This window comes from Phocoena sinus, chromosome 11 (genome assembly GCF_008692025.1).
Source record: "Phocoena sinus isolate mPhoSin1 chromosome 11, mPhoSin1.pri, whole genome shotgun sequence".
Taxonomy (NCBI): Eukaryota; Metazoa; Chordata; class Mammalia; order Artiodactyla; family Phocoenidae; genus Phocoena; species Phocoena sinus.
Genome location: NC_045773.1, coordinates 67,272,821 through 67,286,287, shown reverse-complemented (window position 1 = coordinate 67,286,287; position 13,467 = coordinate 67,272,821). Strand labels below are relative to the sequence as shown.

The 13,467-nt window shown below is 55.1% G+C and overlaps 1 protein-coding gene across 1 annotated transcript in view; it reads left to right on the top strand.

The window, feature by feature from the left end:
• The window catches only part of MDGA1 (MAM domain containing glycosylphosphatidylinositol anchor 1), a 59,162-nt gene extending 52,447 nt beyond the window's left edge, over positions 1-6,715 (top strand). The window contains 3 exon segments of the mRNA XM_032649733.1: positions 576-706; positions 918-1,026; positions 1,748-6,715. Of these exon segments, the coding sequence (XP_032505624.1) occupies positions 576-706; positions 918-1,026; positions 1,748-1,839 (332 nt within the window). The 3' untranslated portion in view covers positions 1,840-6,715.
• Positions 6,716-13,467: the final 6,752 nt, after the last annotated feature.

Below are 13,467 nucleotides of genomic sequence, written 5' to 3'. Positions count from 1 at the left end.
CATGCTGTACATTACATCCCCAGAACTTATTTATTTTATAACTTGAAGTTCGTACCTTTTTAGTCCCTTCACCCATTTCACCCACCTGCCACCCTCCAAGTGTTACATTTTTAAAGTCTGTTCCTGTACCTCCAGAAATCATTGCATGTATCATGTACCACCAAGCGTGTGCATTACGTGCTTCGGGAATCCTGCTCTGTGTTCAGATATGGGCCCCAGTGTCCTGGGACAACTCCCCTATCTAGAGGGGGGAAGGGTGCTGTGTGTGGGTGTGTTTGTGTGTGTGAGTGAGTGAGTGTGTAGGGGGAATTAGCTGATTAGGAAGGAAAGGAAGAAATGAAAGAAGATTTGCCAATCGTCCTGATAAGTGGAAGCCCTGCTGCCCTATTGCTGTCCCCTTTCTTTCCCTTGCTGAGGTCCCCTCTGGGATAACAGGACACCGAGCCAGTCTGCGATGGGGAGAATGTCCTGCCCAGCGGGGACTGTGCTGCGGGCAGTGGTAGGGAGTTGAGCCTGGTGAATGGGGAAAGGTGAGGGTGCCCCCTCACTGCCCCCTCTCCTCACACCCACCACAGGCTCCCTCAACCTCCTGGTGCGGTCCCGGAACAAAGGGGCTCTGGACACGCACGCCTGGTCCCTCAGTGGCAATAAGGGCAACGCGTGGCAGCAGGCGCATGTGCCCATCAACCCCAGTGGGCCCTTCCAGGTGAGTCTGCTGGGCCCAGGGTTCCTCACAGCTCTCCCGGCCCTGGGCCATCGCTCCAGCCGGGGAGCCCTCAGGAGGGCCCAGGGCTTGCTCCTGGGAGCTGAGGAGAAAAGCTTGCAGGGACGGGGGGCCTTCCAGGGAGACGGAGGCTAAGGGCTGGGAGTCTGTGGTGCAGAACCTCCCTCATGCCTGCTCTCTGACCCCACCCCAGATTATTTTTGAGGGGGTTCGAGGCTCGGGCTACCTGGGGGATATCGCCATAGATGACATCACACTGAAGAAGGGAGAGTGTCCCAGGAAGCAGATGGATCCCAATAAAGGTGCAGGATGGAAAGAGGGCGGGGGTGCTGAATCTCTGGGGGACTGTGTGGGTGGGTGCCTGTGTCAGGGGAGGCGTTGCTGTCTGAATTGGGGTTCAGAGTGGCTGGGTGATGGGATGCATGTGCTGGTGACTGTGGGAACAGCTGCTGATGTGTTTGGTACCCACCTTGGGCCCCACCCTGGCTCAGGCTGTGGGCCGTATGGAGGACAATGAGACCACCAGACCCTCCTACGAGCTTACTAAGTTTACAGTAGCAGCGTCTGTGTCTGGGTGCATCCGTGTGTGTGTGTGTGTGTGTGTCCAGGTGTGAATGTGTACCCCTCCCCCTCCGCCACTGGGGGCCAGGTGTTTGCAATAATAACAGCTGGCGTTTACCAGGTGATTACGATGTACCAGGCAAGGTACAAACACCTGTATATGCGTGATCTCATTTATTTCTCACAGTCCTCTGGGTGGCTCTTCCTATTAGACTTATTTTACAAACAAGGAAACTGAGGCCACTGAGGTTGAGTGAATTGCTCTGTGTCTTATGTAGTGAGCCACAGAGCCAGGATTTGGACCCAGCAGGCAGAGCACACCACCTCATGTCTTACGAGTGTGTCTGTGAGCACAGAGAGGGGGCAGAGGAACAGCCCTCCCGTGGCCTGCTGGCTGTTCCTCCCTGGCCCTGCTGAGCTGACCGGAGCCCTGGCCTGTCTCCCTTCTCTTTCCCGTCACAGTGGTGGTGATGCCGGGCAGTGGAGCCCCCTGGCAGTCCCGCCCACAGCTCTGGGGGCCCATGGCCATCTTCCTCTTGGCGTTGCAGAGATGATGAGCGCTTCGTGGCCCCCCCCACCCCGCCCCCGGCACACCAAAGTGTCCGCATCGTACCAAAGACTGACCCCATGCCAGCCGGGGTGCCCAGGGGCAGAGCCGCCCGCCAGTGAGGGGGCCTGCGTTGGCTGTGAGGATGAGCAGAGAACAAGGACAGCGGCCCAGCACTGAGGCCCCGGAGACGTTTGTTCGACACACGCACACACACACCCACGCTCACACACACAGAGATAAATTAAAGCACAAGTTTCTATCTGACCTGCCAGCATCTTCTTTGCTGCAGAGACAGGGGACTCGCCTGAATGGCATCCACCACTCCAGGGACCTCGGCGCCACATAGGCCTTGTCCTGGCTGCACCTGCGGTGTGTTTCTGACCTTCCCCTGTCCCTGACTCAAGGCTTAGCTCAGCCCCGTGGCTTTACCAGAAGGAGCCAGAAGGGGAGCAGACACAGGAGCCCTGCCCTTGGCTGGACTCTGGGGCCCCCTGGAATGGAGGAGGCCGGGGTCATCGGGGGCCAAGCGGGACTGACTCTGCGAACGACAAAGGACATGAGGCACCAGCTGCACACAACTCTGTTCCCAGAGCGAAGGCCAGAAGCCGGAGAGCCCAGGCCACCCGTATCCCCTGACCCATTCATTCCTGGGATGTCATATCCTGCCCCTCACTGTGCCCCCCTCGAAGGGACCTAGCGCAGGGTCTTGGGCCCGGACAGTCTGGAGACTGACCCCTTCCCCACCGTCCCCATCCCACTGCACCCCACCCCACAAGCAGCTGTATTCCTGAGAGCACAGTCCCTGCCCTGCTCGGCTGGCCTAACCTCAGACCCCAGCTGAGCCAGGGGGGAGGGGTGGTGGCCAAGCCATTTTCTGGGGTGAGGCTTGGCTCCAAGAGGGGCAGAGGAGAAGTCCTGCTTTTATGATTTCATGCCCCCATATTGGACATTGATCTTAGGAGTAGAGTGGAACCTCCATTTCTTATATACTTGCCACAAAGGGGTGCTCTGGATGGGGTGTGTGTAGGGGGCTGCCCTGTCCTCCTCCACCGTAAAGCACTGTCTAATAGGCTGTTCCCTTCCCCGCCCAGGGTCAGTGAAGGAGGAGGGGTTTGTAGGGCTGGGGGTGGTGTGTGGGGCAGTTGCTGGTCACCATGTTCCCTGGGAGCTGAGCCTTGTGCCCCAAAACTGGGAAAGGGCTCCATGCCCTTGGTCCTGGGTTGGGAGACTGAGACGGACATGATGGGACCTAGACCTCCTCCTCACTGTCATCCCTGAGCCCCCCTCCTAGCAGTCCATGGGAGAGAGGAGGCCCAACCCCTTCCAGGGTGAGTCATCACGTGCGTGTGCATGGGGCTGTGTGGGTGTGCACGTGTGAGCATGTGTGGGCCCATCTGTTGTCTGTGTACCACTGTGGGTATATCTCTAGCCGGAGCGTGTGCAAATATGTATCTGCGTGTGCAGTTATCCATATGTGAGGCTGGGTCTAACCCCCGTCTCTTGTGAGTGCCTGCGTATGTCAGTATGTCCATCTTCATTTGTGACATGAATGTTTGTGGAGTGCTGGCCAAATATGCCACTTCAGCCCTATTCTGTAGTCTCAAGCTGCCTGCTACCACCTGAATTTCTACCTTTTATCCCCTACGGGTGACAAAGAGCTTACAGATGACCCTATGGAAATGAAGGCATCTTTGGTGGAGGTGTCACAGGGCTCCTCCTGGAGCATTTGGTGGGGACAGCTGCAGAGAAGGGAAACCAGAGTAAACGCTGCCCATCTCAGCTCTGCCAGGCTGGTGTTATCATCATCACCAACAGCTGGTGGGTGGCCAGGCCAGGGCTGGAGTGGGGACTCCTGATACCCGACCAGCGTGGCTGCCTTCCCGGCCAAGCCAAGGCCTCTGTCCGAAATGAGTGGCTCCAGGTTCCCAGAACGTGCTGCCATTTTTCTGCGGGTATTGTTCCTTAATTGTCCCATCTGTGCAGGGTCTGTTGTCCCAACTAGACTGTGAGCTCCTCCTCTGAGCCTTCCAACCCTCCCCTGACCCCATCCCACCCTCATGCCCAGCACAAGTGGGTCTGTTATGGAAATCTCTCAACGGGCTTTGCCTAGCGGAATGGATTATAGAAATCAGTGGTTCCCAGCAGAATAGAACCACCAGAGATTCTTTTAGAAAGCACCAATGCTTGGGGCCCGCTCCAGAGATTCCAGTTTAATTGGACTGGAGTGCAACCTGGCATCAGAAATGTTTGAAAGCTCCTCAGGAGAACCCTAGAGTAGGAACCACTGGCCTATCACCTGCCAGGTGCTTCCCCCGTGCCCTGGCTGGCATGGGTGCTGGAGATCAGAGCGCTTCCTCCTTGGGGCTCCATGGTGCCCCATGCCTACTGCCCTCAGATGACCTTTGAATACATCTGTCCCCTGCTCTGGCTGCTCCATAATGGAGACCCTCTCTCCCTTGTTCACCTCCACATCTGTAGAGCTGGATACAGAAAAGGGAGTCAGCATATGTCAGCTGAGCTGAAGCACATACACATGGCCTCTGAGTTCTGGTCTGTTTGGAGAGAGGGGACATGGTCATGTGGACAGAGAGTGCGGAGTGGGGGAGCACCAGGGAGCACTTCCAGAGGGAGGTCGGGGCGGGACCGGGGCAGCCCTGACTCCAGGGTGGCTTGACCTGGGCTAACAAAGTGCCCGAGGGAACCGCTGAGATCCTTGGTCCTTGCGTGTGTCTGCACGTGCCAGCAGGTCTGCAGCGGATGTGGGTGTCAGTGTGTGCTGACATTAACAGTGTGTGATGCGAGCACCTAGGGGGGTGCTAGCCTGTGTGTGTGTGTGTGTGGTGGGGGGTCCTGCAAGGAATGAGTGTCTTTGTGTGTCCCTGGGTGACTTGTGAGTCAGTGTTTGTGTGCCTGTGAGTCAGCACCTCTGTGTCAGCGTCACCTGTGCCATGCGTGTCTTTGTGTGCCAGTGGGTATCAGTGTCCATGTGTTGGTTGGTGGCCCATGAGGACCCCCAGCCCAGGGGAGACCAGTCTGGCTGGATCCAGTGCATCTCCCCAGTGGCAGTCTCACCCTCTGGGTCAGGGTGGCTGAGGCATTTTGTGGCCTTAAAACAGGGAGTCCAGGGTCAGCCCTCAGGGTGTTAGGGTCCTCTACCCCTGTCCCTTCCAGCTTGGTGTCTGGGGGACAAAGGGACTCCTGGGGCCAGGTGCTGTATAGGTAAGAGACAGGGAGCCTCAGCTTGGCTGTCCTGCCCCTGGAACCATAGACGGCCACCCGGGGTGCCGAGCTAAGCCTGCAGACCAAGCCCCCTGCTCCTGGGACGCTCCTTCCGCCTCTGCCCTCTCTGGGATAGCTCTGACTCTTCTTTCTCATTCACTTTGCCCTCTCCCTATGCTCAGTGAAAGCCCCTGGCTCAGGCTGTCGGTGCTGGGATGGGGCATAGAGATCCTAACTTCTCATGGTAGGAATGAGAGTTAAGCCCAGAGAGGAGGAGGGACTTGCCCCAGGTCACACAGACAGTTAAGGTGGAGCCAGCCTTGGAAGCCAGGTACTACAGTCCTGGGGTTGTCACACCTCTGGCCACTGCTCATGCCAGGCAGCAAGGAGGAGCTTGGTCAAACATCCCTGTCTCTGGGTGCTGGTACAGATGTTACTGGGCCCTGCACTGGGAGAGGTACTGTCTCCCTGCCCCCAATTCTGGCCCCGCATCCCAGGCCACGGCCCCTCCTGCCCCAGGTCAAGCCTGGGTGCCACATGGAGGCTGACACCCTTTGCCCACACTGGCTATGGCTGCTGCCCTCCCCCAGGCTCCCAGATGAAAGGGACTCTCTTTCCCCTCCCCTCTGTCTTCACATGAGCCTGGGCTGGGAATGAAGGTCAATGTGTCCTGGTGTCCTTATCCTGTTGACTTCCCCCTAAGGACCAGGGGAACCTGGGGGAGCAGGGCTAATCCTCGTGTTTTCCTCTCTCTGGACAGCTCAAGGGGGACGGGGGTATTTTCAGGGTCTGTCCTCAGGAATGGGGTGGGTGAACCTGCAATGGAGGGTCCCTGTAGGGCCACTGGTTGAGTTTCTGGGTTCAGGGGAGCTCTCCTCAATTCCAAAGGCAGGATAGCACCCCCTCTCTGTTGAGTCAGTGCTTCTGTGTGTGTGCGTGGATGAGAGGGTGTGTGTGTGTGTGAGATAGAGGGTGTATGCCCGAGTAAGAGTGTGTGTGTGTGTGAGGGTGTGTGTTAGGGCAGAAGGACCACTCTTTCCTGGGGATCCCTTGACCCTTAGAGCTGGAAGGGACCTTAGAGACCATTTAATCCAGTGTCCCCACTGTACAGGTGAGAAAGCTGAGGTCCAGAGAGATGGCCCTTGCCCACCACCAGCCCCTCCCCTCATGTCACCTGCATTCATTTCCCAGGGGCACCCCTAGGAATGCCCTCCCTCCTGGCATCCCCCCACAGATGCTCACATAATCACCATCTCAGCACAACTCTGCTGGCCCCTCTGCACCCATGGCCTCCAAGCATCCTTCCTGCCCCAGGGTAGCCAGCTCACCAAGGCCTTTACCTCCAACCCAGGAGAAAGGGCAGGGGAAGGAGGGTACTGCTCCAGCCCTGCGGCCTCCAGACTTGGAAGAAAGCCAACCCCTCCGTGCCCAGGCCCACCCTACCACCAAGGTAAAAAGCACAACCGGAGACCCTCATTAACGGGTGAAAGGGACTGGGGTTGTTTTAGTCACATGACCCCATCCTCACCCCTTTGCCTTGCTCTCTGTCTCCGCCCCAGCCTCTGCCCCTTCTTTGTTCCCCTTTCCCCCCCACACCCCCCAGATGTAACCTCTAGTTGCGGACGCGGTTGTTTCAATCAATAAAGCTGCGGTGTTCTAGCGCTCCGGGTCAGGCGTTGTGTGTTGGCGGCAGGTGGGCTGGGCCTGGAGGGGGTATGGGTGAGAGCCTGGGGATTCCCCTCAGGCCCCTGGAGGGAGCCCTTCTTCCCTTCGGCCCCAACATCATGGCTCCTGCTCTGTGGCGTGGACAGTGGGGACCTGCAGCCTGGTGCCCAGCCCAACTAACTCCTAAATGCTGCCTTCGTGGAAGCTCCTGTTTAGTGGACACTAAGCTCATAATTGCACTGGGAAATGTATCCTTATGAGCACAATTAATGCTGTGAGGGAAATTGGTGCTCTGGAAAAAGGTAAGAGGAGGGTCTTATCTGTGTTGGGCCTCCAGGGAAGACTTCTCTGAAGAAGAGACATTTAGAAGATACCTAAAGAATGATTGGAGTTAGCCTTTGGGGGCAGAGGGAATCTTCCAAGCAGAGGAAACAGAGTATGCACAGGCCAAGAGGGGTGAAAAAAACTTAGAAGTCTCAAGGAAGAGGAAGGAAGACAAAGAAGGAGGAATAAAATTGATCCACTACCTGTAAGAACTCTGCCCTTTCCCTTCTCAACACCCAGCCCCACCATCCCTCCTATACACTTGTACTGCCCACCCCCAACCCCCAATCTCTGTTTCTGTGCTGGCCCCATAAGCCCCACTCTGCACTCTACTTGGCCTCCCTTATTCACCACCAGTTAGCTGCCCACTTGCCCCCAAATCATTTTGTGCCAACCCTTCCCTTTTCCCAGACCTCTCAGAATGCTAAAATTTCAGAGCTGGGATGTCCTTAAAGTCACTTATTTCAATCATCTACTCCTATGCTTTCCTTGGGAGAAACAGGCTTGCCAAGATCATGGGGACAGGCAGTGATGGGGAACGTTCACTTCCTTGTGAAGGTTTGTGACATGACCCCAAATCAAGGGCAGATGTGTCATGATATGAACTACCGGGAGATCAGGCAAAGAACAGGAAGAGACTTTATCGTGTTACTCGGTAGTAACAGGTAGGTAGAGCAGAGAGTTTCATTTCCTTGTTTCAGATGGGCAAACTGAGGGTCAGAAAGGTGACAAGACTGCAGGCTCCATGCCCCACCTTTGTCAGCTCACACCTTGGGTAACTTGTTGCTGCCACACCTGGGATTTCTCTTCTGGAGCTTGGAGCCCACCACTGCTTTGGGTTGGCTCATTGGGTACCAGGAAGGGAGACTCACTCGACCTCACTCAAGTACAGGGGCATTACTGTGAGGCTCCATGTAGTGAGGGGGACAGACTTTCTCAGAAAGCCAAACACAAGAGCCATAACAGGGATGAATTTCTTAAACCAGCTGGGTATTCTGCCTTCAAGGTAGTTTTAGGAGTTTATGGCTCCTCACCTGGCAGAGTAAAGATGGCCACAAATCTTTTGTTATCCTACCTATAGGGAACAGAACTCTAATTCCCTTCCCCTTGAATCTGTATTGGTCTTGGTGACTTGTTTGGCCCATAGAATGTGACATTCTGAGTTGAAGATGCCTTGCAGCTTCAGCTCAGGCCTCTTGGAATGTTCTTTCTGGGAGCCCTGAACCAGCATGTAGGACATCCAACTCCCCCAAGACTGACATGCTGGAGAGGCTGCGTGAAGGGCTCTAGTAGACCATCCCAGCTGAGTCCAGACCTCCAGCCGTCTCCTGCAAAGCACCGGACATGGGCCTGAAGCTGCCTTGCACCCTCCAGACCAGCCCATCCACAAGCTGAACACCTCTGTTGATGCCACAGGGAACAGAAGTACTGCCCAGCCCAGCTTGCCCAAATTCCTGACCCATGAAGTCATGGGGTAAAATAAAATAAGCGTTGTTTTAAGTCCCTGAGGTTAGAGATGGTTTGTTACAACAGCAATCGATAACCACCCTGGCGTGACTCAGCCACTTTCCAGCATCTGCTTCTTTTTACCCACGCAGTTCTCTCCTGACTCATAGTGTCTGCGCTTTCATGACTTCTGCTTTCCAGACATCTCCAGCTCTAAGTCTCCCTCACAATCTTCCAGTGACAGCTCCCAGCATTCACAGACTCAAGTTCTCGAGAGAAAGAGCCCACTCGACTGGCTCACCATTTTGTGCCCGGTCATACGTACATCCCTGGGAAACCTGTTGATAAGTTGCCCTTGGGTTAAGTGCCACCCCTGATCCAATCCACTGGGTTGGAGGAGGGGGTCATGAATATAAAACATGGCTGCTTGTGGGCCACTGCTTCAGAGAGACTGTGCGTGGACCCACTTCAGAAGGGCAAGGGGCTGGCAGGCACCATAAACGTACTTCCTTGGTTCTTCCCTCTCTTTCCTCCTCTAGTGATGATCTATTCCCAGGGGCACAGTTATGCAGCGTGTGCACCATGAAGTTGATCCCATCCAAGGGTGGGTCTCAATGCAAATTGTACAGGTGGGTCAGGCAGCTTCCAGGAACGGAGTCTTGTGTTATGCACTTGTGGTGACTCAGATATTTTTATTTTCGTGTCTACAGATGAGGAAACTGAGGCTCAGAAAGATGCTATGTTTACCCAAGCTCATACAATTAGGAAGGGGAAGAACCTGGAGACGAATCTAGATTTTTGACTTTTTTTTTTTTTTGCGGTACGCGGGCCTCTCACTGCTGTGGCCTCTCCCGCTGCGGAGCACAGGCTCCGGACGCGCAGGATCAGCGGCCATGGCTCACAGGCCTAGCCGCTCTGCGGCGTGTGGGATCTTCCCGGACCGGGGCATGAACCCGTATCCCCTGCGTCGGCAGGCGGGCTCTCAACCACTGCGCCACCAGGGAAGCCCAAGATTTTTGACTTTTGGTGCAGTGTTTGTTTATGTCAGCCAGATCCTCTCCTCTTCCTCCCCTTTGGGATCATTCTGCTTTTCTCACCGGTTCATCCCCAGGAACTGGGAGAAGCAGGGCCCTTTGCTGTGTGGCCCTTCACTTCAGATGGAAATTGTTCCCGGGCCTGATTTTCTATTTCTAGCTGCCTGACCTTTTTGCATATGTCCTTTGTGGAAAGCTACTATAATACCTTTTTAGAAAGAGGTTGGGTATAAATAAATCCAAGAAAAAAGTCAAAACTCTTCTTGAATTCACCCCAACCCCGCATGGAGGTATCCCTCCATACTGCTTCTTGAACTGCCTGCACCCAAATTCACCTTTCCTGGGCATGGAGCCCTATTAGCACCCAGCAGGTCTGTGCGCTCTGAGGTCAACTTGGCAGGCCCCCCCCAAATGCAAATCCTACCACTCCATCCATCACCCTGTCTCTCTAGTAGTTCTGGTCTTTAAAAATACTTTGAGTTTCCCATTTATCTGAGGCCTCATGAGGCCAGCCAGAGCTCGGCCGAGTGGACTCAGCACTCTGCAAGGCCCCATTCCACCTACACATGCTGTACTAAGTAGAGCCCCACTCTCAGTGTCCCCACCTCCCAGGACACCCACCAATTCACTCTCAACTGTGAGGTGGTGAGAAGTAGAGTAGAGCGTGAGTCAGAGAGGCTGCGAGTGCCAAATGTCCACGCAGTGAGCGTCGCTGCTGCCATTTAGAGATGTCTATAATGTATTGTTGAGAGAGAAAGGCAGACTAGAAAAGAGCATGCTTATTACTCTGGCATTTTTTATATAAAAATATCTGTGTGTACTTGTGTGTGTGTGTGCATTTTTTTTTTTAAGTCCAGAAGAATATTCACCAGGTTATCTGTCGTTCTCTCAGTGGAGAAATTTCAGATGCTTCTGACTCATATCTTTAGACTTTTCTGTATTGTCTGAATACTTTTACAAGAACATGTATTATTTTTAATAACCAGGAAAAAAAATCTATTTTTTCCAGAAAAGAAAAGCCAGAAGTCATCAAGGACTATAGATTATACATAAAGGTCACTTTCTGTTCTTAGCATTATTTTTATAACTACACATCACAAAGATTGGGAAAGGGCTTTGAACTTAGGCCTCGAAACCTTTTTCCTGCTGATGTATTCAAATAAAAACAGATAGTTGGAAAGAAAGGGAGAAGAATTGGCCTGCATTGATCGGGAGTGAGGAGGTGGGATGTTAAGCCAGGTTTTGACTAAGAGAAATCCCAAGGAGAAAGAATAACACTGCTCGCAGCAACAAACACTAACATTTGAGGTGTGCCCAAGCCCTGCGCATGTGTGAGTGTGTGAACGCGTGCCTGGGTGTTGGCACGTGGGTGAGTGCGTGTGCATGCCCTCTTTTGGACGCCGTGGTGTTGGCAGCCCCCGTGCAGTGCTGGCATCTCCCTCCCTCTCATGAATGCAGGGCCATTTAATGAGGCTTCACTCCTGCCAAGGTGAGTGTGTGGACAAACACACCCACTGGGCGGGGGCGGCGGGGAGTGGGAGGGCTGGGCTGTGTGGCCTGGACAGGGCCTGGAGGGGATGGGCAAGAACTGCCTCTGGGCCCTTCCCAGACTCCTTCCCGACCCAGGTGACAGAAAGCCCCTTGGAAACTCTCAGACCCTTGACTAGAAGCATCCAGGCCTGTGCTGATCTCTGCCTCAAGACTGGAGTCAGAGAAGGTGTCCTGCTTCCACGGGAGAGAGGGAGAGAGAGGAGTTGAGGAGAGGTGGAGAGAGACAGAGACCGAGCCCAGGAAGTGGAAAGAGCACTGAGAGGACGGACAGGGATGCCTGGACCCATTTTGGCTTGTGACCTCCAGTAAGCCAGCCCCATCTGGGCCTCCGTTTCCCTGTAAATTGGGGGACAGGATGGGGAAGTTTAAACTTAAAGGGTCTTCCAGCTCTGGGATTGAATGAAGTGAGGGGGTGGGGTGTTCCTGAGAAAGGGGGCTCCCCCAAAGGGGTCAATGGGAACCCCAGCAACATAGCCCTGTTTCTGTTTGTGGGACTGAGCATCTTTCTATGTCCCCCTTCCCAGCACTGGGGACCCCTGTTACCCAGGCGCACCCCCAATCCCTGAACTGGGCCCCACCCCTGCCAAGGGGCAGGCCAGGGTCCTTGTGGGGCGCTGGCGGGCAGATGCCGGCTGTGCCAGTGGTGTGGTGGGAGATGAGTGGGACCCACTGGGGTCTGGCTGAGACCTAAAGCAGGGTGGGGTGACATCAGGGTTGAGCCAAAGACAGAGGAGGAAAGAGGGACAGTCCTCAGGGAGGATGGCTTCCGCGTGGGAGGTGGCTACAGGTGGACTTGGGGGGTTGGGTGGTGGCAGCTACAAGGATGCGGGGAGGAGCTCCTCCCCTGCATGGCTCCCCAGAGGCATCAGAAAAGCTCTCTTCAGCCTGGCCTTTCTACCCTGGTGGTGGGGACAGCATAGTAAATCCAGAAGTCTTCCAGGAGGTCACTGGCCAACCCTGGACATCCTCTCCTGGAGTGAGGGTGGAAGTGGGTGGGAGGCAGGACCTAACTGGGTCTCAGAGATGTCCCTTCACCTCTTCACCCTAGGTCCAGAGATGGGGACAAGATGGGGGAGGGGGGTGGTGAAAATTCCCCATTTCCCCTCCTGCTGAAATGGGAATCTGAGGCACTTTTTCTTTGTCTAAAACTTGAGAAGCAGAGCAGGTCAATCTCCCCCCCCACACACAGGCTGCTACCGCTGTGGGGACTCTGGCAGGAGGCAAGTTCAGCGTCTGGTGCCTTCTGGCCTGTGGAGTAGTGATGGGGTGGTGAGGTGGGAGTCCTTGTCTCCGACCCTCTGTCCAGACCCCCCAGTCTCTGAGGGAAGTGAGAAGCCTGCCTCTGTGGGAGCCCCCTCCGCTGTGGCCTTAACCACACCCCTGCTGGCACAGAGTCACACCTTTAGAAGCCTCCAAACAGCTCTCCTCTTGCCTCTCTCTCACCTACCTGTCACCATGGGGACAGCCTCCAGGGCTGGCAGAGGTGTCTGCTGTCTCCAGACCTGAGCAGGGCCCGGCCCCTCTTGGCTGGTGAGAACTGACTCAGTCTGGAGATTCAGCGCTGAAGAGAACCTCTGGTCACCCCCTCCATGGCTGGCCAGAGTCTTCCCTACAATACCCCTCCAGCCCTGCCCAAACTGTGCCAGTGGCCAGGAGCTCAGTACTTTGCAGGCAGGTCACCCCCTCTTGGCCAGCCATTGTCCCCTACCAACCCTCTGCATCTTGTGTGATGGTGGGGGGAAGGCTGTGGCAGAATGGGGATGAGGGCTCTGTTCCCCACTCCAACATTTCAGAATGGGCTGGGGAACCCCAGGCTGTCTCCCTTGAGTCACTCCATTGAGGCTGTGGCTCTGCCTTGAGAAGCGATGTAATGCCCAATGGGAGGGACAGACACTGGGGTCCTGGCACCTGGGTTCTGGCCCAGGCTTTGCCATGGACTTTCTTTAGTTCCTGTCTCTGAGCCTCAATCTTCCCACCTGTAAAATGGAAGGAGTTTGGATTGATTGATTTTCTTAGGGTCCTAAAGCTCTGACTTCCAGTGTTATTTGCTATTAGGGTAAAGAATTGGGCATGAAGGACCATCACTAGTAGCCAGAATCATTGTTTGTTTGTCTCTCTGGGTTAGCAGAGGATAGATTCCTGCAACACACATTTAATCTGAGGGCCACTGCCCACATCTGGGACGCAGCACCCTTGTCTGTCCCCCAGGCTCTGTCCAGGTTCTTAGGTCTGACTGAGCCCTGTTCCCTTTTCCAGGAATTACATCATCTTCAGGCCAGGGTGGATTTCTCTCTCACCCCTGTTGTCATGTGGGTCACCCCGCCCAGCTTCCAGGTTCCCTGTCCACTCTGGATCCATCTCGTCATTTCTGAGCCTACCACCCTCTCCACCCA